This window comes from Cryptomeria japonica, chromosome 2 (assembly GCF_030272615.1).
Source record: "Cryptomeria japonica chromosome 2, Sugi_1.0, whole genome shotgun sequence".
NCBI lineage: Eukaryota > Viridiplantae > Streptophyta > Pinopsida > Cupressales > Cupressaceae > Cryptomeria > Cryptomeria japonica.
In genome coordinates this window covers 45,914,582-45,941,291 of record NC_081406.1, presented here as the reverse complement: position 1 = coordinate 45,941,291, position 26,710 = coordinate 45,914,582, and the positions used below count along the sequence as shown (strand labels likewise).

At 39.3% G+C, this 26,710-nt stretch overlaps 1 protein-coding gene across 5 annotated transcripts in view; it reads left to right on the top strand.

Moving 5' to 3' along the window:
* Nucleotides 1-26,710, top strand: part of LOC131075027 (probable 3-hydroxyisobutyrate dehydrogenase, mitochondrial) — a 158,358-nt gene that overhangs the window by 73,380 nt on the left and 58,268 nt on the right. For all 5 annotated transcript variants that reach the window (XR_009362168.1, XM_058011811.2, XM_058011809.2 and 2 more), the window contains one exon: nt 16,245-16,329. Coding sequence is in view for 4 of the 5 variants with exons in the window: in XM_058011811.2 (XP_057867794.1) it covers nt 16,245-16,329 (85 nt within the window). In the remaining variant the exon portion in view is untranslated. The remainder of the gene's footprint in view (nt 1-16,244; nt 16,330-26,710) is intronic.

Below are 26,710 nucleotides of genomic sequence, written 5' to 3'. Positions count from 1 at the left end.
GTCGGAAGTAGAGGTATCAATCTCTGACAAATGGATACATGCAGGAGTATCCTCGGGGATCTTCAACAAACTCTCTTGTTGATGATCAAGAGGTGGCTCAACTGCTGAAATAGGAACAACATTTTGAGGAGATTCCACTATTATGTCAGGAGGAGATAGAGGCAGCTTCATGGAAACTGAGGAGGGATTCTCATGAGGTGACTCCAAAGCCAGTGACTTAGAAGCATCGTCGGATTGTTGTCCTTCCTCCGGATTATTGGGATCAATCACATGAATGTGAATCTAGGACTTTTCTTTTCCATGAACCGTCGCCTCCTCAGGAGGAAGTATTACTACCCGACTAACCCGCAATTTGATCCTAGTGCTTGAAGATGATGCACCTTCCTTGTTATCAATCTGAATCTCAGACTTACGTCCAAGAGGCCCCATAGAGTCATCTTCTTTTCCAACCTTAATCTTGATGAGCCTAACTCCTTTACCTTTGAGCCAAGTGTTGGTGTTAGCTAGGATAGGCTGAAATCTTTCAAGAATGGAAGTACATTCTTTATGTGACCATCAGATTAAAGGAAGTGGGGCTTCCTCAACCCTTCGTGAGACATACTCTAGATCAAGCAGATTCCCATCATCAATCATCCCTTGCGGAATGTCCACCAGGTTCAGATCAATAACCTGCTCAAGGGTAAGCCTGTAGTAGTCCATCTTGAGAACCTCCATTTTTGTACGGAGATCCACCCAGATATCCTCAATACGATGCACATGTACGAAGGACTTTTTGATCTTTTCCTTCATACCTCGGTAGTCAAAATATGCCCTCGACTTAAACCTTTAGATTTTAATCTCCTGCATCTCAGTCTCCATAGCTTTGCCTTTGACGAATGTGACAAGAGAATACCGGCCAATCTTCAATGGGTTAGTTGTAGAAAATCCCATCCCAACCTTATGTTTGACAGATTGATGAGCATGCACAACCATGATTTGTCTTCCCAACTCCATAAGAATGATCTTATCGGTCAAGTATCTAGGAAGCATGTATGGCTGCCCATTGTAGCATCCAACTCTTACATAAGTGAAAGTCGGGAATTGAAGGAACAAGCAACCATACTCATTCACTCTTTCCCATGCTTCATCTGACACCCTTCTGTTCTTTAGAGTCTTGTCAAATTGGCACATGAAATAACCAAAGAATGCAACTTGAACCCTTCTGAAATGTAATATGTTGGGTCTCAAGGGCAGCTGATCATAATATTTCCACACAAGTATAAGCGAGTGATCACCCTTGGTAGAAAGACCAGGGAAATGTTTGAGTGATGCTGCCAAATACACTAAGTATGGATTCATGTAGAAAGTCATGGTAGTAGGGACTTGTTGTGACCATTTCACACATCGCCCCATTAGAATGGGGACCCCCTCTTTTGCTGTTGTTTTGCTTGTTCTTCTCTCTGCTTTTTAGGGTTTTGAGTGAGTTGTCTGTCTGGGCTAGGGCTAAACCCTGGGGGGATTCTTTTGAATATGTTTTTAAGCCAAGTCCAGTCAAATTTTGAGGGTTATTAAGTATCCTCCCGAGGATTGGGATTGAGACAGTGAAGTAGGCCATTCAGGAAGGTCAGATAGATCTCAGGTTAGGTCTAATCAAGGTTTTTTTGAGGTAAATTCGAAATTTTGTAAATTTTGTCTAAGTGTTAGTCTTTTGATGATGGAATTGTGTATTCTTGCCTAGGTAAGTTTTGATTAAAATTTTGGAGGCAAGATGATGCCTGAGACAGATAAATCCCCTTGTCCTTCGCTCGAGGCTTGGGGCGAATTTCATTCTAAGTGCAATTTCTTGTTTTGGGAAGGCTTGCTAACTGGTTCCTGGCCTTGATGATGACCTAACCCTGCATGATGAAGTGATTTGAAGATTTAATTGTGGAAATTTTAGCTTGGAAAGGTGAAATCGCCCCTGTCCCTCTCCCAGGGGCCAAGGCGAAAATGTTATTTGGTGCATATTGGTTTCTGACTTGTTTAATTTGTTTTGTGCAGGGTCTACAGGGGAGATAATTAGATTGACTTGATGATTTTAAAGATTTTGAAGACTTGAAAACGATGAAATTTGAGGGTTTAAGGTAAATTCGCTCCTGTCCCTCCTTGAAGGACCAAGGCGAAAAGGCTTATTTTGGGTCATTCTTGGCCTCGACTGGTCAAATTGGAGCGTCAAAGGCATGGTGAAAGATGAAGTGCACATGTTGGAGCATCCAGACTTAGTTAAAAGCAATGAAAGGTTGGGCTTTTTGTCTAGAAAGATAAATTCGCTCCTGTCCCTCACCAAGGGACCAGAGCGATTTTCTTCAAACACACCTTTTCGGACCTTTCACAGACTTGAGCTCTTGTTCTTAGCTTGTAAAAGGATGATGTCTTCCCCAGTAGAGGAATTTCGAGGTAAAAAGTGAGACGATTTGGCCTAGAGGGCAAAATTCGCGGGCAAAATTCGCTCCTGTCCCTCACTGAAGGACCGGAGCTTGAATTCCAAATTTGTATTATCCTTGCAAGATTTAAGCGATTTCACGACTTGAAGGGGCCAAGGGAAGTGTGTTCTGTCTGTTGAAGATAATTTCGAAGGCCAGCAAAGCACAGGCGAGCTCATAATTGCAAAAAATCGCTCCTGTCCCTCTCCAAGGGACCAGGGCGAAAACCTAAAAGACTACCTCTCCTCTCCAAATTGGTACGAATCCAGACCAGGGCATGAGATTGGAATGTTATTTAAAGTGCTTCAAGAAGGAATGGAGTTGCAAAGACCACAAGATTTCGATAAAAATTGGCTAGAGCGCTCTTGTCCCTCACCAAGGAACCAGAGCGAAATCTTCAAGTATGCCTAAATGCCTAACATTTTGAGATGCTATCTTTTGTTTCCAAGACTCAAGAAGGAATAAGGAATGATGTTTTATGCCTTGAAAGTAATTAGATATTGATGTGGTTAAGAATTTGTGCTATGAACTAAAAATCGCTCCTGTCCTTCACTGGAGGACCAGGGCGATTTCTATAAAATCAATAATTTTCTTCTAAAGCCCCGCCAAGACAAGGTGATACAAGATGGGAAATGTCTTTCGAAAAATGATGGACAAAGAATTGACCCCAAGAATCAACAATCCTAGGCTTAGATGCAAAAATCGCTCCTGTCCTTCACTGGAGGACCAGGGCGAAAATCTTTGGAAAGCCCATTTTGTCTTGAGAAAGCAAGTAAAACATGCATAGAGCGAACAATGAAGATCATTGCTTACCCCACAACATGAATTGGCAATTTGGAAGATGAAGATCAAGGACAAATGTGGAAGATCGCTCCTGTCCCTCACCAAGGGACCAAGGCGAAAATGTCCTAAGGTACGCTCCTCCTAAAGATCAAATGAATTAAACTCAAAGTTCCAGATAAAATGCCATCTTGAATGCCAAGGATGAGGTTTCAAACATGAGAACAAGGAATGCTAGGTCTAAAATGAAAAGGTGCTCCTATCCCTCTCCAGGGGATCAGAGTGAGGTTATTAACATTCATTGTTTTACCATGCTTGGGCGCCAATATCCTCCAAATCGCCTTGGATGCCAAGTTCGCTAAAACTTCGAAATATTTTGAAATTTTTTTAAATTAAATTGGCATTTAATAAGGGTACGTTGGTATTTAATAATTAATTTAAGCCTTGGAAAATCGACTTTTATTATTATTAAGGCATTCGAAATTAATTATTATTAAATTAAAAATTAAAAGATAGAGCGCTTGAGGTATCATTTTAATATTTTTATAAAGTCGGCCTCTTCTTTTATTAATTTTTGTTTATTTTTGGCCTATTTTCACCAAGTTGGCCTATGGGAAATGAGGTGGTGAGCGCCTATATAATATTTGGTGTTTTGAAACATTTTAATCAATCATTCAATCATTATTTCAAGTGTGATTTGGAGAAGCAAAGAAGGAGTGCGAAATCTGGTCTAGTTGGAGCGAATTTTGTTGAAGGCTAGAGGTGGTGGAGTTGATAAAGGAAGTGCATTTTGCTAAAGGGAGGACTTCGATCTACCTTTTGCCTAGCGAATTTTCCTAATTTTGCATCATTTCTTAGAATTAGTTCTCAAGTGGAGGTATGATGTGAATCTTCCTAGTCCAATGTTGAAATTTTGAATTTTGAACTTCAAATTGCGTAGCTAAATTAGGAAATGATAACTCAAAGATCTATCATGAAGTTTCCTAAATTAAAAGCTTCAATCTTCCTTTCTACTCTATACTTCTAAGTTGCAAAATATATTACTCATTATGAAATGTTGTGTAGGTGTCAAGATGGCGACCCCAAAGGCAGGAGCATCCACCAGTCGTCCAGCTCTCATGAAGGAAGATCAAAGGAATGAAGAATTGGAGACCAAGATCGTGTCAAAGTGGAGCAACATTGGAGATACCAACTTAGGAAACTTCAGTATGAAGAAGTTTCGAGAGGTCCCTTACATTGGAAAGCCACCACCTGTCGCAAAGAGAATAATTGAAAGTGGCATCATCAAGGCGGCCGGTTTCCCTCCAACAGCCCAGTGCCATGAGCTGATGATCGAGTGTGCCCGCCATTATGACCCACAATCAAGATCAATCGTGTCCAAGGAAGGGAACACTTTGGCTTACCTTTCAAAGGAGGCTATAAGTGAGGCTCTTCATCTTCCAGAACATAGAGAGATGATTTACAAAAGCTTAGAAGGAGCCAGGTCCATGTATGAAGATGATCCAGACACTTGCTTGAGCATCATTAATAAGAATTGGTTACTCAAAAGTCGTCCTCGCCTGAGCAAGATTCCCAACACACCACATAGGATCGACTTCTAGGAGGAGTACCGAGATTTGATAACTTTGCTCAATCGAGTTACAGGGGCTCCTCAAGCCTTCTATTTTGAGAAGTGGATGTTCTATTTCATCCAAGTGATAGTTCAAGGAAAAGGAACAATTCATTGGGCTAGAATTATTAGCCATTGCTTGGACGTGCAGTTGAGAAGACTAAAGGCTACCAAGTCATTCCACATGAGCTCGTACATCATATATGCCTTGATCAGGAGTTTCGAATATGCAGGACTACCTCACAGAGGAGTGATCGGAAGAGGGCTTGGGGAAGTTAGACTTTGTGACTCTTATGTTCATTTGCATCATCCACCTGGGAGTGACTACAAGTTAGTCAATGATACCTTCACGATGAACATCACTAGGATATTGCAAGGCGGGATTCACAATCGGCTATCTCAAGATGCACAAGAGCTTGTAAAGAGGTATGGTGCTTGGTTCATCCAATTCCAAAAATTTACATATATTAGAGTTCATGGGTGTCCTTCGCCTCCCTATATGTTGCCGAGATATCCAACAGACAGGATAGTGCTACTTGAGGTAACTAGGCAGTTGGCGGCTTATGCAAAGGCATTCAGACACAAGCACGGAAATGGAATTCCTGTGCCTATCATACTAGGGAACTCAGTTGAGGTATGTCCTAATGCTCTAGCCTTGGATGATGCAAAGAGGGAGTTGGCCTTATATTCATTTTCATTCTTTGTCTTGAGAGAGAATTTTGATCCTTATGGGTATATAGAAGAGACAGTTGGTAGAAAGTACAAGCATGAATTTCAGGTGGAGGACTTTTGGATGAATCTCTCAAGTGATTTTGAAGTAAAAAGGAAGATGCATTCCAGATTGCCTTTAGATTTCATCAGGAGATGCAAAGTCTACAGAGTGGCCGATCAAGCTCAGTACAGTGGCAGACATCTCCAATCATCTTATGACCGAGAAGACAAAGCAGTGAGGATAGATTGGAATGAGCCTGAGGTTTTGGACCTAGATGCTTTGATGGCTCCAGTCTTGTCATGTACTCGTAGATGGGTAGATGTGCAACATCAAAAGTTGAGAGAACAGAACATACAAATGACTTTTACTTTGCAGAATAGATAATGGAAGGAGCAAGCGTAAGTGAAGGCAATCCTCATCCTAGAGGCTCAAAGAGGAAAGAGAGACCTGAGAAAAGAGAACCCTCCAAGAAGAAGCAAGAGGCCAATCGAGACCGCTCATCCGGCACATCCTCTCGACATGAAAAAAGGACAAGTCAAGTTGTAAGACAAGAGAAGAGGGCACTTGAAGTTGAGGAATCTATGGAATCAATGGTACAGAATGATAAACACGAAGAAGGGCAGGCACCTCAACGTTCATCAAGTCAATCTCCCCAAGTCAATGAGCTACATGAAGACAAGAATGATGATGAAGTAACATCTCCTCTCCGAGAAGAAGAACCATTGCCTAAGGAGATACAGGTTAGGGAGACGAGATCTGCCATTCCAGATTGGTTGAAAGAGAGACTAACAAGGGTGATTGTGATCGAGGATGAAGATAATGTGATTGACTTAGAGAGCCTTGTAGGAAATTCTCAAGAAGTAACAGAGAAAAGGAAGGCCACTAAGATGTCTAAGATGATCAGAGATGAGACAGGATCCAGGAAATTGCAGATAGCTACACCAGCAGTGGACAAGTATGAAGGTGAAATCCTTGCAGAGGAGTATGATGTAGAAACATTTGAACTTGGTCCACTCACCGCCGAGCAGACACTGGATGAGGCAACCGATTCATTTGAGGCACTTAAAGACAAACTTAAGGAAGAAATGGAAAAAAATAGAAAGCTTGAGAGAGAGGTTGGTGCTTGGAGAGGCTACTTTAGCCATCTCAATCAGCCTTTGGGATGTCAGGATCCAGCAGTATCTCCTGTACAAGCACTTCCTCTTGAATCGGTTAGCGAGGCAGAGAGGGTCAAGAGCTTGGTTCAGCTTATGAGCTCTTGGATTGACAAATCCCACACAGTTGCCGTTGAATTTGCAACAAGAATGATGCAGACAATCCATCGAGCTATCTAGGTTCTTGAGATCATACACAACCTAATGATAACTGTAGCTGCTTTCGCTCATACTAGAGATGTTATCATTCCTGTCCTACAAGTAATCGGGCAAACACCAAGGAAGATCCTAGCACAAGAAAAGATAATGGATGGAGGAGCTCATAATTTACTCCAGTGGTCAACTCTACTCCAGATGAAGGAAGTTCTTTTCGAAGACATCAGCACCAAATGCAATCAAGTTGAAGAAGTCATCCATCCGATTCAGGACAAGGTGTTTGAGGTGTTATGTACTATTCTTGGCAGGAGGATCGAAGTTGAGACAGATGTGGATCTTCAAGAGTTAGAAGAAAGAGTCAAGGTCATCTTTTGCAAAGATGAGAATGTTATCACAGATGAGCAACGGGATCAAATGTTCGCTACTATGCTCCTAATTGAGAAAATCAAAGAACTCGACCCTGAATGGGATGCGGCTCTTCTCAAGGCTTTTGATCAGGTTATCCACTTGGAGGAACGAATGAGGAATCTTCTCGAGATTCCTATTGCTGAGATTGAAGGAATTGTGTCTAGATTCATTGCATATGCTAAGAAAGAGCATTGGAAAGGGAATAAGGTTCTAGAAGAAAGGTTGTTATAGATGATGTGGCACCTTAATTATCATTGGTCTATGTTTCCTAGATTTTTGTGCCAATTAAATATTTGGCTATGCATTTAATATTGTTCAATAAAAAGGGGACTTTTTGTAACAAACCCTAATTAGGGTTTAGGTGTCAAAATATCAGCCATTGATCTTTTTTTGATCTGGGCCGTTCATTGTAATTGGGGATGCTATATATACCCTCACTCATTTTCATTTTGTAATTAGAGATTAGAGAGTTAGATAGTTAGAAGTTGCAAGATTAGAGCTTTTAGAGAGAAAGAAGTTATTTTGTAGCAAGATTGAGCATTGAAGAAAGAATTTCAAGCAATTGTTGTCTATTTTGGCTTTGAGATCAATAAAATATTGAAGTTATGGTGTTTTATTGCAATTCTTATGGCTATCTTCATGGTTGTTTACTTTCTTGAATCATTCTCAATCGAAGTAGTATTTAAGTTTGAAGGACTAAGTGTTGAGCTTGATCTTTGGTGAGATTCATGTTCCAAACCACTAGGTTCTTACTGATTGTAAGGACGCCTTGTGTGGTCAACTGGAAATATTTGGATTGCTCGAACCTTCAATCATTGTTGAATTATTGATATGTATCTTTATGGTAGTATTTATAACTCTTAATGATTTGAAAATCACTAATCACCTTAGAAGATCGCATTAGTTTCAGTGGAGTTGTAATTCCTTGGCAATACTGAAATTGGAAAAAACTTACCAAGTCAAGCCTACATCGAGTCATTCTTGGGATTAGATTAGAATCTATCTCTTGCAAATCCTTACCTTTTGATCTTTTTTGAGAATCTATTAGTATTAGGAAAATCCTATTCCTGCAGTCAAACAAGAGCAACACGGACCAGCTTTCTCAGAAAGTGCGTAAGACCCCTTGAAGAAACAACATTCACAACGACCATTGGTGCTTATTCGCACGTAGAGACCCTACATCAAAGAACCTTGGAGTCATCCTGATTGATCCTTTTTCGCGACATCTTCAGCAATCAGAGGCTTTATTCAAGAGAGGATAAGGTACCCTTGGGTATTTTATTCTGTGTATGATTGTGTACAAAATACACGTCAACAGGACTGCTGCAAGTTGTTTGCACAAAGCATCACTAATAATCTCTCCCCACGATATATGATGGGACTGCCTTATGAACATGGTAAACTGATACATCCAGCGCTCAAAAACATTAGAGTGCTCAAGACCCATCATCCTGCTGAGGAGAGTAATGATGTCTTCAATTTCCCACTTGAATTCACAACGATACATCTTAGCCCACCTTGTGAAAGTGGCTCGTGGCTCATGAATCCACCTGTTAATGTGGCGTTTGGAGTCCTTTTCCCTCTTGACATAGTACTCAGCTGCATTATCCTTTGAAATTTCCATATAAATAGGTGCTGGTGGTATTCTGAAGACTTTCTCAATAGTATCCGCATCGAGGCAAATTATTGCCTCACCATCATCATTTCTAATGGTTGTCGTCTCCTTGTTGAAGTGGTGGGCACAAGTGAGAACAAATTCAGGTTCTAGGGCAGCCAATGGAAAAGAAGATGCATGATGAATGTGGCTGTCCAACAACCACTGCATATTACTATCCTACGGATCCTCCACCTTCTTAATGAATTCTGACATGTCAACATGCTCTATCTCTGTATCCTTGATATGATCCAAAGGAGAGGAAACTTTTGAAGGTGAAACTTCATTCTGGTACTTGTCATATTTATACTTCATCTTCTTTGGAATGGGAGATGATGGTAAATCTGACATTGAAGAACAACCTGGTATGCTGTGATGAAGACTTAAAAGTGTTAAAGCAACATCATCCCTTGCACTTCACAACTTTGTGAGAGAAAGATGGGAAATAAATGGGAATGCTGGAAACTTGACTTTGACCAATTTCGGATCTTGGGGAAAGTTTTAGAAGTATACAAGTGGGGAAGAACGAACATGCAATCGGATTTTTAAAACCCGAATACAAGTATACTTGAAAAACGGAAAATAGAGAAATGAGTGAAAAATGAGATTTTGACATGTGGGAAATGACATGAATGGAATGTACGGATAAAGGCAATGAGCATGAACAAAAATGGAAGGATTTTGGGAAGATCATCTTTAAGAAAATGGGAAGAACTTTCAACATACAATCCGGTTCAAAAAACCCGATTTTAGAAGAATGGGTATTTTTCATCTTTGAAACTTAGAATTTCAACCGAAGATGGTTGAAATATTAGAACAATAAGGGAAGATCAATTATTTTCATCCTACTTGTAATTGGGATTTAAAATCCCAAATACAAGTAAAAAGGGAAAATGGGGAAGATTAATGCAATTCACAAATTGCTTTGCAAAGGGTAAAATCTCTCTCACAAAACCGATTTTAGGGTAAAACCAACATACATACAAATTTACAACTAGAAAGAATAAATAAGACGAGAAAATAAACAAAGCAAGAGAGCAAAAAACCAAAAGAAAGCTCACCTTGCTTATCCAAGACGTCCTCCAAGAAGCAAGAAGCAATCCTTGAAAGAAGAAAGAAAATCCTTTAAATAGAAATCAAACCATACTCCAAACGCTAGCCACGTTTTTGAAAAAAACGCCATATGGATCAAGATGCCCATCCAAAGCATGAAGAATCGGTCAAGACAAGCATTCAACCTCCACGCCTAGGCAAGACAACTCAAAACGACTTGGGAGAATAAAGATTCGTGGCACTTGAATCAACCAAATCGTGGCATTCAAGGAACACGTGTTTGCTGCCAAAGCACTACAAAACCAGCAACGTCTTCCAAATGGCATGAAAGGAGTTGAAAGATGCATGAAAATAGCAAGGAAACCAAAACGCCTTCCTCCTCCTAAGATTTCTTCACAAAAATCGGTGGAAAATGTCAACCAAATCCTTCAACAATGCTGGTCGGGTTCTTGGAAAAATGCAACAAGTTTCATTTTGCATGTAAGAATGAAAATCGGGTTTCTTTTTTCATTTTACAAGTTGAAAATGTCACTTTTCTTTGCACAAGGCAAAATCGGGTTTTTGAGAGAGAAATACAAGTTATAAACTTGTAAGGGGAAAATAAAATCCCTTCAACAAGTTTTAATAACTTAACTTTTCAAAAGAACTTGTAATGGGGATTTAAAATTCCCTTTACAAGTGACTTAGAAAATAAAACATGTAATAGGGAAATAAAATCCCCATTACAAGTAAAAACACTAAAATAGGAACTTTATAAAAGAATTACAAGTGAAGTTTTAAATTTGCAATTTAAAATTAACTTGTAACTTATCCAAAAAATTCCTATTATGACTTAAAAAGCCAAAAAGCATCAAGGGGGAAATAAAAAGTAAGTTACAAGTTCTAATTTCAAAAAGTGCACTTGTAATTAGCTAAAAATTTCCCTACAAAGACTAAAACAAAGGAAAACATCAAAACTTGCAACTTAAAGAAAATTTCCCACCTGCAGTTAGGGAGAAAAAACCCGAAATTGAAGGAAAAACATAGCAAACGAACCCAGAATGTGATGAAATTTGAAACGTGGTTCGAGGATGGATTGAGGATTAAGCTAGTCCAAGGGCGAAGCAAAATTCTGCCTCGGGAAGCATGCCATAGAGTAAAATTTTCATTTTTTTACAAAATTTTTATGTAATGGTCCATCATTTTTGTAAACAAAAAATGAGGACAACACGTCTGAAGCACGTATCTCTCATAATTCCCCATGTGACCAAATACACTTTCTAAAAATAGAAAGGGTCCATCTCTATGAGCTTCTGATTTACTATAAATAGTAAGTATGGCAAATGGAGTCCAAATGAAGTCGAACGAAGGCCAAATCCACAATTCTCTGAGCACTGGAGAAGTCACAACCCTCAAAAGACCCCCTAACCATCCTCATTAGCCTACGAGGGTCACATGATAGGCTAATCCTCTGCTACAACTGCCTATCAAAGAGAAGGGGACATTACAGTCCACCCTCCCTGAAATTGCTTGGCCTCAAGCAATCTCAACTCAAGATGCTGCAAGATGTATTCTCTCTCCCACGTCGCATCCTCAACCGAGAAATCTCTCCACTTAACCAAATATTCTTTGATGATCCAGTTTCTCAATTTGCTCTCTCTGAAATCAATAATAGTCTTTGGTACCAGTACCAATTTCCCCTCATCATCAAGAGGAGGTAGCACTGTGGAGGGAACAACATGGTGTCCTATCGCCTTTTTAAGGCGTGACACGTAAAAAACGTTTTGCACCTTTGCATCTGTCAACAGCTCTAGCTCATAGGCCACCTCTACAACACGCCTAACAATCCTGAATGGCCCATAATATATTGGCTTGAGCTTCTCTGCGCCACTCTTCTTAAGAGTGGACTGCCTGTAAGGCTGCAACATCAAGTACACCATATCCCCTACGTCAAATGACCACTCCACTCTCTTCTGATCAACATATTGCTTCTACTGGTTCTGTGCCTTCTGTATATTTTCTTTCAGTGATCTCACAATGTCCTAGCTCTCTTGTACAGTATCCCTGGCACTCGACACTCTGCTATCACTCAGCAACAAATCTAGAAAGTTGGGCGCATCATACCCATACAAGGCCATAAATGGTGTCATCTGAATGGACATGTGGTAAGTAGTATTATAACAGTACTCGCATAAGTGTAACCACTTTACCCATGCCCAGTGCTGCCCAACTATATAGTTCCTGAGGTAAACTTCCACCCATTTATTAATACTCTTTGTCTGACCATCCGTCTGTGGGTGGTAGCTCGTACTAGGGGTGAGCTCGGTACCACTAAGTCTGAACAACTCTTGCCATAAATGACTCATGAATCTGCTGTCCTTGTCATTGACTATAGTCCGAGGTAGCCCATGAAGTTTGAAAACCTCTCGGAAGAAAAGAATTGGAACCTGAACTGCTGAATAAGTAGCTGAGATCGGAAAGAAATGAGCAAACTTTGTGAGCCGATCAACGACTACATAAATACAATCCTTGCTATGGACTTTAGGTAGTCCAGTAATAAAGTCCATTGAAATACACTCCCATTTCCTGTCAGGAATGGGAAGTGGTTGGAGAAGACCTGCTGGATATGTATGCTCCTGTTTGTTCTGCTAACAAACAGGACACTCTCTGACATAATGAAGAACATAGGATTTGAGGCCCTTCTAGGTAAATCGCTCCCTAATCTGCCTATATGTTTTATAATAACCTGGATGCCCTCCCATAGGAGAATCATGTAAAGCTCTCAAAATCCTATTCTTCATCTTTGAACTTGGTATCAAAAATATTCTTCCCTTGTAAATGATGAGATCATTCACAATGGAGTACCTGCTATCCTGCACTGTACCATCCATAATGCTAGAGGCCCACAAATCCTTAGCATACTCTGCTGCGATCAGATGCCTCCAATCCTCTGTAATTTCAATCATAGCATTCAAATGAGGTCTACGAGATAAAGCATCGACAACCACATTATTCCTCCCTTTGACATAAGTGATGTCAAAATCATATGCCTGCAGTTTGCTCACTCACTTCTGATGGCGATCATTCAAATCTCGCTGCCCAAGGAAATGTTTTAAACTATTATGGTTTGTTTTTATGCTGAATTTAGACCCTACCAAGTATTGCCTGAACTTGGCCAAAGCATGCATTATGGCCAACATTTCCTTGTCATAGATGCTATAAGTACGCTCAGGGCCCCTCAATTTTCGGCTTTCATAGGCGATAGGGTGCTTATCTTGCAACAAAACTGCACCAATTCCCTCACCCGATGCATCACACTGTAGCTCAAACAGTCTGGAGAAATTTGGTAGAGCCAACACTGGACATGTAGACATCAACTGTTTGAACTTCTCAAAACACTGTTGTGCTTGATCAGTCCAAACGAAAACCCCTTTCTTTGTCAAGTTGGTCAAAGGTGCTGCATGCTGAGAAAAACCCTTGAGGAAACGCCTATAAAACCCACACAATCCCATGAAGCCTCTAAGTTGTGTCAGATTCTTTGGAGTAGGCCAATCTATAATAGCTCGGACTTTATCCGAATCCATCTGTACCCCCTCAGCACTGATGATGTGCCCAAGATATAGTAGCTCCGTCAAACCCAATGCACACTTGGACTCCTTGGCATACAAGGACTTCCTCTCTAGAATTTCCAATACTGTGTCCAAATGTGCTAAGTGTTCCTGCCATGTCCTACTATACACCAGGATGTTATCGAAAAATACCAAGACATATCTCCTCAACTGGTGCTGAAATACCCAGTTCATAGTGGACTGGAAAGTTGCTGGCGCATTGGTTAAACCGAAAGGCATAACCAAGAACTCGAAGTGACCACAGTGACACTAGGAAGTTGTTTTCTCTATAGCCTGCTCCCTCATCCGAATCTGATCATATCCAAACCTTAAATCAATTTTTGAGAAGAAGCAAGCACCATGCAATTCATCGATCAACTCATTGATGCATGGTATGGGGTATCAGTTCTTGATGGTCCTCTTATTTAAAGCTCGATAGTCAATGCACATACGAAGTGTTCCATCTTTTTTCTTAACCAATACCACGGATGAAGCAAAAGGCGGCTTACTTGGTCGAATGTAACCCATATCCAGCAATCCTTAATAGTTTTTTCAATCTCATCCTTCGTTTTCTTTGGCTGTCTGTAGGGTGTAATCACGAAAGGTTTGGCTCCTTCTTCAAGCTCAATGATGTGCTCAATACCCCTGTAGGGTAGTCTACCTGGTGGGATAGCACTAAACACCTTGGGGTGTTTAGACAACAAGTCCTGTATATCGAGTGGATAATCTACCTTCTGCTACTCCAACTGAGTAGGCATTATTCTACACTCGGTTGCCCACTCCACCTGGACATGGCGAATTAATCTCTCCATCCTCTTGAAAGAGATCATTCGCAAGCTCGTATCTGTAATTGCTTTGAGCACATGTTTCCTTCCATTGGCTTCAAATCTCAGCTCCATATGTTTCACATTAAGGGTAAGCTCCTCAATAGGGTGTACCTAAGTCATGCCAAGTACTACATCCATGTCACCCATATTAACTACATAGAAATCTGCCTTAAACTCATAGTCACTCAAGTGCATAGGGAGGTCAGTAATCATTTTGTTACATATGAGTGTATAACCATCTGCCACCTTAACTCGAACTCCCTCAAACTCCTGTGTTTGAATTCCATGCCTTGCTACCAACTTCTCATCAATGAAGTTGTGCGTGGCACCTGTGTCAAAGAGGGTGATGACTCGCTGCCCTGCTAACACTCCTCGCATCCTGAAAGTACCCTCTCGATGTAAAGAAGAGATGCACATAGTGGGTCCTTTGCCTTCTAACTCATTCTCAGACACTTCTAAAGCCTTCTCTGTCTTTGAATCCTCATGCTCAGTCTGCTGATCTGAAAAATCAGAATTATCTTATGACGATATAAGGGGATAACACATATCATGAGACGTGTGCACTTTAATAATAATGAAATAATATTGAGCAAAAGACTTCCGAATAAAGGAGTGATAAGTTTGGTTATATGTGTCTGATTGCATGCTAACTATTTGTCATAATTACAGTCTTCTGTGATCTTATATTTCTGCTTACCAATCCATGTTATTGAATCAAACATTAAGAATTGAAGTTGCATTATCATCCTAAATCTTGTTCTATGGTTTGCAAGTCACCTCTATTATTAAAAATAGGTTTATAATGTCAAGCCAAATCTGAATTTTTTTATATCAGTCATATGCAAAGTGTTTGACATTATTCTTCAAGGGTCAAGAAGTCAGAAATTTATATCAGAATTGGCAAGGGACATTACAGCATGTTCCCTCTTGTGATAAGGGTGGGGTTGAGGGGCATAGCCCTCACCACCTATCCCAAATTAAGGCCTTTGAAACCACACAAACCTTTATGATGCACACCATTTTCACAATTTTATCACTCAATGGCGAAAGTACATACATAGGCACTTTTTTGTTTATAAAAATATTTTCAAAAAATAATATTTTGGGTTTCTTTTTGGGCAGCCTTTGGGTTCCACTGGGTTCCCTTACGTTCATCTTAGATTCACCTAGGGTCGGACTTGGGGATAGACCAGAAAAGAACCCGCATGCATACCAAACTCACACAGGTGCGACTAGCAAAAGTGAAGGACCCTGTAACATAGAATATAACAAATATTTCATTATTTAAGTTTTAGGCAACTGGTTATTGTCTTAGTTACAAATAAAATGTGCACTTAAAAGTCAGTTTAAGTCTGAAAACAAATATTAAAAAATTTGTACCAAGCTCTTGTTAATCTCCAAAACAAATCTAACTTAATCAAAATCTGATTCAAGTGTAGGAGGCCTTGAGATTTTGATCAATGTTTGGGGCACGGAAGACCATGGTGAAATCTTATTGCACATATTATGAACTGCTTTAATTTGTGGTGGCTAAATTAACAATAAAAAAATTATATCCTGAAATAAGTTAATGTACTATACTGTAAGGACATAACACGTTTAATTAATCTTTCGGTATAATTTTTCAATTTGCAAATACCACAAACTTGCCATAACAGTTTTCTGTAAAGAAGTTAGCAGGAACATTTATTGTTCTCTGAACAATTAAAACATGCACTTTATTCCTCCTCATTTTTTACTACAATATAGAGATGTTATTTATCAAATTTTGGGAGATATTCAGAATCCAGATTTCTTAATTTGAATTAATATCACTTGGTTCCAAAAAATCTTGATTTTAAATTTGATCGAAATGTTTTGCAGTGATTCTTATAACCCTGTGCCAGGGGTTATGGCAGAGGTTCCCTCATCAAAGAATTACGATGGTGGATTTTCCTGTAACCTTATGGTACATTCTTAGGACATAATTTCTTGGTGGAGTTTTGTTTAGTTGGTAATGTAAAGTTTAGCATTGTGAGAGGTAAGCGAAAATGTGAAAAATGAGATAATATACCAACTATAGGTGATTAGATATTATGAAATATCATTTAATCATCATTTTTTGATATGGTTCTTATACGTTGGAAAATTTATTTTACACTGTAAATGTTGTAAATATAATTCTGAAGTTAAAACTAGAAAGCAAATATAAGTTAATTCATTAACACAGAGTCTAGTTAACAATGAAGTGATATCAATTTATCTTTATGGTAGAATTATTTGTGGATGCTAAATTATTTAAATTTTTTTATCAGCCTGATGTTGAGGGCAACCTGAGATAATAAATTATTATCTTGTTAAGAGATTTCAAAAGGAAATATGTAATATACTAATATATGGATGTGAAATAAAGTTTGAGAAATTATTTTGGTTAAAAGTTCTGATGTTTGGGTAATAATAAAATTGGAATGATAAAAAGTTAAGAAGTCAAATGAAATGAAATACTAATAAGGACATTACATTGAAAAAAGGAGTACAATACAGGAACAATAACTTGCAGCAAAAAACTTTGTGCAGCAGAAAAATGGATTTAAATTGTAGGAAAGCTACAATAGAACACATCAATTTGTAACTGGATAAAATAGCAAAAAATACTTGAACAGGCGTAGCATTAATATTTCTACATTTACCCAAAACAACTTCCAATTACATGAAACGTAACAATCATTATAAAACAAAAAACAAAAATAAAGCTGAAAACAAAATTGTGTTGGCTGATGTTACCACCGTACCATTTTTAATGCTCCGCACTGCAGCTAATGTTCAAGCACATATTGCTCCCATATGATAAAATAGTACACATTATTACATCAAACAAATGGAACCACACAATTCTGCCAAATGAAGCACATGCACATCTTCTCCAACCAGAATGTACAATATTCTTGTAATAGGCTTGCCATCTCTACCATTGACAAAACCAATGATTTACAGCTTGGCCAAGATGCAAACTTTACCTAAGAAAATCTTCAAGCACTTTAAAATGTTCACAATACAGAGGGAAAGCAAAGACTGTAATGTCACATCCCAAAGCCGGAACACTGTAAACTGCAAACTATAGTATTTTTTTGTTTGTTTTCTGATTTCTAAAGGAACTTACAATGCATATACTTAAGATAGCTTTAAAACTCAATTTATCAAATACCCAGAAAGTCTTATCAAGTAGAAATGCCATTAACAAGTGAAATCATGAAATAGCCTAATACAGCAATAAAATCCAGATTTTACTACACAGCTGTAACTTCAAAATTTGATAAAATTACTAGTAACCCGGTTTAGCATAATGCTTTACATATGTGATTTAGGCATACCCAGGAAAAACTCTTTGCACTTTGATGAAGATAGCTCTCAAACAGTTGATTGCAGGTCTGAAATACAAGGTGGCAGCCACATAGGTCACTCAGAAAATGTATTGCAGTGACAATAAATCATTCTTTTCCACTCCCAAACTATTCCCAAATCTGAAGTATTTTTTAGGCGCCCAAAAGTGTAGAAGTGTACCTCCAAAACTAGGTGCTTGACCCTAGAAACACTTCACTTTGCAAGAACTGGTTTGGTCTGATGTAGTTCTGATTTTGCTATTGTATTCATTCAAACCCTCTGAAGTATGGTGAAATACTTGGTATAACTGCTGTTAATGATAGAGCCTTGCAACCCAAACACTGAACAGTATCAAAATAGTGACTCTAGCTCCAATTATGGCCAAGAAAGGGGTTGGCTAGATAAGTAGGCAGCTTACTCAGAAAATACTCCAGAAAATCCCTTCAATCGTTTGAAATCAGCTATCAAATCTTCCCTTTCCCACTGCAAAGGATGAAACTGGTCAATATCAATACTAAACAGCAGTTGTAATGATTTTATGAGCTACAATGTCGTCCAAGAGGGGTCGGCCTAATAAGGAGACACCTCACTCAGAAAATTGCTTTAAAGGTTCATAAATCTTGGAAGCTCTTACAAAATTTGCCTCTTTCTTTGTCAATGTAGAAAAATTGTTACAACCAACACCAAACAGAAAAGGTTATGACTTTGCCTTGCTCCAAATATACCCAAGAAAAGGGTTGTCCTAGTAAGAAGGCACCTTACTCAGCCATAACCAGCAAATACACTTCAAAAGTGATTTTCTTTAAGCCCAAATGAAACTGCAGAAGTAGAGCTTCCTCACACACCCTAAGAAGATCTTCCACAAGTGCAGGTGTGATGACTTGTGTAGTTTTTCGTCTCTACAAGCTGCTCCAAACCCTAGGGTTCAGCTAAGCTCCTCTCAAGGGGCAAGGATGAAATAATATCCAATGTAACATATCAAATGACTCCTCAAGTTGCCTTTTTTAAAACCCTATGCCCTAATTAGGGTTTCTCTCCAAGCGCCCACCTTTAATTATAATCCTTAGTTGGCTTTAACTTTAATTTCTCACTAAAACCATTTTTCCTTCTCCTCAAGGGATGTTCACTCCCTCTCTAGACTTAAGTGAACTTTGAAGGAGTATAACTTAGGTTTTTAATAAGGTTTTAATTTAGCAACTTTAATATTTTGTAAATTATAACTGATACCTCCATTCCACTCTAGCATACCGTTTGAACCATGAGAAAATTAACCCAATCATGGGTCCTCTATCCATCCTGTTAGTCTATGAGGACCTGGTGGTAGACTAATCCTAATTGATTGACGCTGGCTAAGAAGGGGACATTACAAAGACTCCTTAGGTCGTCTTTTCAAATTTGCACATCATTCCATACTTAAAACAATATATCAATACCTATAGTTACAAACTGTGCTTCATTTCAGCTTGTAAACTGCAGTCAAAACAAATAATTCTACAACTTGGACAGAATTTATAGGCAAAGTTTTAGTATTATGTGTAAAAAACATTTTGTTATATATTCTCTAATAATCATATTGAGTTATTAAATTTTTTTGGCAGTGTTTATCTATGAATAAAATGTCTATGTACAATGTATCTAACTTATTTGGATTAGGTATTTGTTGTGCGAATCGCACACCCATCCCTGTCTTGGACAGGGACCCCCCGGTTTGTGCCTTTCTGTCTTTGCGGAAGAGGAAGGGGATATGAAGGGTCAAGTGCCGCTAAAACCAAATGCCTCAAAGGGCCATATTGCGAACTTAAAACTCCCCAATTCTTGCAAAATCGCCTAAATGTGAAAAAAGAGTTAAAGCCTGCAATGATGTTGAAATGCCGATTTTCGCCAAGGGATACAAAGGAGATAAAATATGCAAAGTACCAATGTTGACAAACTCGCCCAAGTGCCCAAGCTTGCACTTCTTGAAGAGAAAAGTTAAAAAAAGCTACAAAAATTGGCTAGAGGTCCGAAATTGCAAAAAGTTGCAAAAATGCCCATAAGGTCCGAAAATGCTAAAAGTTGCAAAAACTGGCTAGAGGTCCGAAATTGCAAAAAGTGCCCAAAGGGCCGAATTTGGGCATTTAAGTGAAAATTTGAAAAGTGAAAAAGCTGCAAAAAGTGCCCAAAGGGCTGAATTTGGGCCTTTAAGTGAAAATTTGAAAAGTAAAAAGTTGCAAAAAGTGCCCAAAGGGCCGAATTTGGGCCTTTAAGTGAAAATTTGAAAAGTAAAAAGTTACAAAAAGTGCCCAAAGGGCCGAATTTGGGCCTTTAAGTGAAAATTTGAAAAGTAAAAAAGTTGCAAAAAGTGCCCAAAGGGCCGAATTTGGGCATTTAAGTGAAAATTTGAAAAGTGAAAAAGTTGCAAAAAGTGCCCAAAGGGCCAAATTTGGGCCTTTAAGCCAAAATGTTAAAAAGTGAAAGTTGGCAAAACACTCCAAAATCCCAAAGTTTGCAAAAGTGCCCAAAATCCCGAAATTCACCATTAAGGGATGAAATGTCAAAGTTTTTAAAACTTTTCGAACGCCCCTCTTGCCCGAAATTGCCAGGAACAACTAAATTCGCGAAAGGTGTAAAAGCATTAAAACTTGGGAAATTTTCAAATGACCCTCCAGGCATTAAATTTTAATATTTGTTAAATTAATTAATTAATTTTTCAAATTGATTTATTGAAATGAAATTAATCGTTTGCAGGTCGTGGGATGTCATTAAAGAACCAGGAGAAAGACTTGAAACACAAATCGAAGAAGGATTGCAATCAAGGCCAGGCGCTGAAGACTGGAAAAGAAAAAAGATGTGGGAACGCGTTGCAGGAGCGCAAGAGCAACCAAACATTGGGAACCGTGCTGCTGAACAAAGATGAAGTCCACCACCGGGACCAAAGACCAAAGAACACTCTGAATGCTGCAAGTTTATGCCTTATCGAGAAAAAGCACACAGCTGGATTTAATTCCAGGAATTCAATTTCTAAAAAGTTGAAATTGTTTTATTGTAAAACTGCTTGTAGGTCCCACTCAGATATTTTGAAAGAAAGGGGAAACAAGTCAGTTGTGGACAGTTATGTCCAACTACCAGATAGACTCAAATTGAAGCCAAATAGTGGCAAGTAGTTGAAATTGTGGTTGAATGGATGAGTGAGAATTTAATGGGCATGGGTTAAGGCTGCTAGTTTCTGGAAGGCAAATCAGGACCCTTGGATGCAGTCCATCCTAGCCTTCCATTCAAAATTGTAATATCTATAACAGGCAGAGGCCTTTCTTTTGTAAAGGGTTAGATGGTTAGATAGTTAGAGATTTTTGTTAAATAGTTAGACTCTGGTGAGAGGGTTAGATTTTAGAGTTAGAATAGGTTAGATTTTAAGCAGTAGCATAGAGATGCTGCAGAAATTGTTGTAATAGGCAGCGGAAATCAATATATAGGCATTGATTTGGTGTTTATTTTCTTGTTTTCATCCTGTTTGCATGGTTTCTCTCAGCATTTTAGATAGATCTTTCTATTTTGGGTGTGTAGGTATTTGATAGATTCAGGCTCATACCATTAAGGATATACTGATTGTGTATCCTTTTGTATGGTTAACCTTAGCCTTTAATTGTGCGTAGTTCAATTGCAGGGGTTCGTCTGAGCTGCGCCAGAATTGGGTGCTTAGCCGTGCGTCTCCAGTCTGAAAACCTTCCAAGTCCCTTTGAAGATTGCACCGTTCCTGCAAGGTTGTGAGCTATTCTGGCCAAGCAGGAATTGGTTATGTTGAATCCGTCTACCCGCATACCCGTGTTGTTAGTTTTAGATCTCCTAACCCTTTCCTTTTGCTCTTTATTGCGTAATTCGAGAATCGCAACAAACCAACTTGTTGCAAATCGTAAGTTACCTTGTGCTCCTAGCAAATCACATCGATCACTGAGTAATCCTGCAGTCAAGACCTGACAATCAAAACCTTGAGGTCGTCCCCTTTGATCAAACGTAGAAAATGGCATTAGGGATTCCCTTATCTCAAGAGAGGATAGGATACTCAGCAGGTTTATTCTATTCTGCGTTGGCCGTATGGAGTTTGCAGCAATGCGATTTCAGACACGTCAACAGGTATGCCCAGTACTGCTTGCATGTGGTGCAAGTAATTATTGGATGGTTTTCCATCCTAAATCTTTTCTGAAAATCACATCAACTGAAAGTGAGATTATGATGCAATATCCCTTTTCATTTTCTGATCACCCAGTTCTTGTGATGGGAAAGGTGAGAGCATATAGTGAAAGGATCTACATATCAAATCAAATTGTAACAGATGAAAGCAAAGCACCAGATGACAAGCTAGCCTATACCACTTATTTAGCATATGCATTACTGAAAGTGAAAACGAGCTTCTTCCACTTGTTTAGTCAGAAAGTTTAAGGCCACTTACACTTATTCAGTGGGAAAACTTATTACAAGTTAAACACTTGTTTAGTGTGGTGAGTAGCAACCAAAACATCCACTTATTCAGTGTGAATCAATAAAAAGCTACCGCTCATTCAGTGGGGTGAGTACAATAATCAAAGAGCTTGTACCAAATACACTATTGATACTACCATCCAATGTTAACAATATTAGTCCACATGCAACCATATCAAATGGATATGTCTCTGCTGTAAGAAAAATGCTGATAAAGGAAAGTACTGCTGATATAAAGTGCTGATGATAAGACGGAATCGCCATAACACCCCAAATAGAACCCAAAGTGCCAAAATCATGTACAAATCCACCCAGCTTGAAACAACAACAATATACTTTGATGAGTGATGAATATTATGCTGGTACTGGTTTGATATTGCATTGGAAGCATGCTGATGAAACTCACCCAGCTTGTCCCCAACACCTCGAACATACAGGCTGATACATCACCTTAGAAAAGCTCCAACATAGACCAAATCTCATCGAAAGAAGGATACATCAATCTGAAAATGGATTTCAGATCTCAGGTTTGATATTAATGAGCGCATGATTGTACTGGGGCTTGTGGAGGAGGTGCGGTGGGGTCGAATCCATATAACAACAATTTTTACTTTTTCAACTTAATACCATGAGCATATCAGATGCATGTACCAACAACATAGGATGCAACAATTACACAAAACAAGTAGAACACACAATTTATGTGGAAACCCTTATGGGAGAAAACCATGACATTACTTGCTTATATATAATAATCTTTTACAATAAGTTTGTTGGTTCCAACCCACGGGAGACACCAACTCCCTCCACTCTTTGTAGGCACCAACCTACTGGAGACGCCAATCCCCACACCTGAGTACCAACAACAAAGAGACTCCAATCTCTTTCAATGAGAGGCACCAACCTCCCGATCCTTAGAATAGAAGGCTCCAACCTTCAAAGTACAATATGATAGATGTATGCAAACTTCCTCTTCAAATTTTCTCCATGAATCTGCTCATACCTGTTGACGTGTATTTTGTACACAATCATACACAGAATAAAATACCCAAAGGCATCTTATCCTCTCTTGAATAAAGTCTCTAACTGCTGAAGATATCGCAAGAAGGATCAGTTAGGATGACTCCAATGTTCTTTTTGGTAGGGTCTCTACGTGTGGATAAGCACCAGTGGTCGTTGTGATTGTTGTGTCATCAAGGGGCCTTACGTTTCCGAAGAATTTTCTAAACTAAACAAGCTCTAAAAAATAGCAAAAGAGCAGGGTTTGCAAGAGATCTAATCTAGTCTAACCCTAAGAATGACTCAATGCGGACGAGACTTGGTGAGATTCTACCAACTTCAATATTGCCATAAATTAACAACTCAATTGAAATTGATGCGATCTTCTAAGGTAACAAATGGTTTTTCAATACATCAAAGATCAAGGACACTACCACGAAGGTACATATCCAAGATACAACAACGATTGAAGGTTTAAGCGATTCAAATATCTCTAGTCAACCACGCAAGGCGTTCCTACAATCAGCAAGAAGCTAGTGGTTTGGAAAGCGAATCCTACCAAAGATCAAGTCCAACACTTTGTCCTTCGAATTAACACACTACTTTGATTGAGAATGATTCAAGAAAATGAACAACCATGAAGATAACCACGAGTATTGCAATAAAACACCATAACTTCAATATTTTATTGATCTCAAAGCCATCATGTACAACAATTGTTTGAAATTCCCTTCTCAAAGCTCAATCTTGCTACAAATCAAATTACTAATCTCTAATATCTCTCTAATTCTCTAATTTTTCTAGTTACAAAATGAAAAGAAATGAGGGTATAAATAGCATCCTCAATTACAATGAACGGTCCAGATCGAAAGAAGATCAATGGCCAAGATTATGACACCTAAACTCTAATTAGGGTTTATTACAAATAGCCCCCTTTTTACTGAACAATATTAAATGCATAGCCAAATATTAAATTTGGCACAAAAATCTAGGAGGCATAGACCAATGACAATTAAGGTGCCATGTTATCTATAACAACCTCTCATCTAGAATCTTATTGCCTTTCCAATGCTCCTTTTTAGCATATGCAATGAATCTTGATACGATTCCTTCGATCTCAGCAATTGGAATCTCGGGAAGATTCCTCATTCTTTCTTCTAAGTGGATGACCTGATCAAATGCCTTGAGAAGAGCAGCGTCCCATCCAGGTTCAAGTTCTTTAGTCTTCTCAATCAAGAGCATGGTAGCAAACATCTGGTCCCATTGCTCATCTGTGATAACATTAGCATCCTTGCAAAAGATGACCTTGACTCTATCCTCCAATTCCTGCAAATCCACATCTGTCTCAACCTCGATCCTCCTACCAAGAATGGTACGTAGTACCTCAAATACTCTGTCCTGGATCGGGTGGATAACCTCCTCAACATGATTACACCTGGTATTGATGTCCTCGAAGAGAACTTCCTTCATCTGGAGTAAGGTTGACCACTGAAGCAAACTATGAGGTCCTCCATCCATTATCTTTTCCTGTGCTAGGACCTTCCTTGGTGTTTGTCTGATTACTTGCAAGACAGGAATGATAACATCTTTGGTATGAGCAAAAGTGGCTACCGTTATCATCAAGTTGTGGATGATCTCAAGAACCTGGATAGCCCTATGAATGGTCTGCATCATCCTTGTTGCAAATTCCATGGCAACTGTATGAGATTTGTCAATCCATGAGCTCATAAGCTGGACCAAACTCCTGACTCTCTCTGCCTCACCAATTGATTGAAGGGGAAGTGCCTGTACGGGTGATCTTGCTGGATCCTGACGTCCCAAAGGCTGATTGAGATGGCTGAAATATGTTCTCCATGCACCGACCTCTCTCTCAAGCTTTCTATTTTTCTCCATTTCTTCTCTAAGCTTGTCTTTCAATGCCTCAAATGAATCGGTGGCATCATCCAGTGTTTGCTCGACCGTAAGTGGACCAAGCTCAAATGTTTCTACATAATATTCCTCTGCAAGGATCTCACCTTCATACTTGTCCACTGCCGGTGTAGCTATCTGCAATTTTCTGGATCCAGTCTCATCTCTAATTATCTTGGACATCCTAGTAGCCTTTCTCTTCTCTGTCACTTCCTGAGAATGTCCAACAAGGCTCTCTAAATCAATCACATTGTCCTCGTCCTCGATCACAATTACCTTCGTTAGTCTTTCCTTTAACCAATCTGGGATGGCCGATCTTGTTTCTTTAACCTGAATCTCCTTAAGCAATTCTTCTTGTCTGGGAGGAGATGTTACTTCGTTATCTTCCCTATCTTCATGCAACTCATTATCCTCGAGAGATCCCCCTGGTGACCTTTGAGGTGCCTGTCCTTCTTTATCATTTTGTACCATAGATTCCATAGACTCCTCTATCTCAAATGTCCTCTTCTCCTGTCGAGAAGATGTGCCTGATGAACGATCTCGGTTGGCCTCTTGCTTCTTCTTGGAAGACTCTCTTTTCTCAGGTCTCTCTTTCCTCTTCGAGCCTCTGGGATGGAGATTGCCTTCACTTGCGCTTCGAAGGTTGCCTTCACTTGCATTTCTAGGATTAGGATTGCCTTCGCTTACACTTGCTCCACCTTCAGCTGGTCTCTCCTCCAAGGTGAAAGTCATAGCTATGCCCTGTTCTCTCAACTTCTGATGCTGCACATCAACCCATCTGCGAGTACAAGACAAGACTGGAGCCATCAAAGCATCTAGATCCACAACCTCGGGCTCATTCCAATCTAACCTTACTGTTTTGCTTTCTCGATCATAGGATGATTGGAGATGTCTACCACTGTCCTGAGCTTGGTCGGCCACTTTGTAAATCTTGCATTTCCTGATGAAATCCAAAGGCAATCTAGAATGCATTTTTCTTTTCACTTCAAGATCATCTAAGAGATTCATCATAAAATCTTCTATCTGAAACTCATGCTTATATTTCCTACCGACTGTCTCCTCCATATATCCATGTGGATCAAAGCTTTCTCTCAAGGCAAAGAATGAAAATGAATACAAAGCTAACTCCTTCTCTGCGTCATCCATGGCTAGAGCATTAGGACATACCTCAACTGAATTGCCTAATATGATAGGTACAGGAACTCCATTCCCATGTCTGTGTCTGAACGCCTTCGCATAAGCTGCCAACTGTCTTGTTACCTCAAGTAACACAATTCTGTCTGTCGGATATCTCGGCAACATATATGGAGGTGAAGGACATCCATGAACTCTAATATAAGTAAATTTCGGAAATTGGATAAACCAAGCACCGTACCTCTTTACTAGCTCTTGTGCATCCTGTGATAGCCTGTTGTGAATCCCGCCTTGCAACGTCCTTGTGATGTTCATCGTGAAGGTATCATTAACTAACTTGTAGTTACTTCCTGGCGGATGATGCAAGTGGACATAGGAATCACAAACTCTGACCTCGCTGGGTCCTCTTCCAATCACTCCTCTGTGAGGTAGTCCTGCATACTCAAAGCTTCTGATCAAGGCATATATGATGT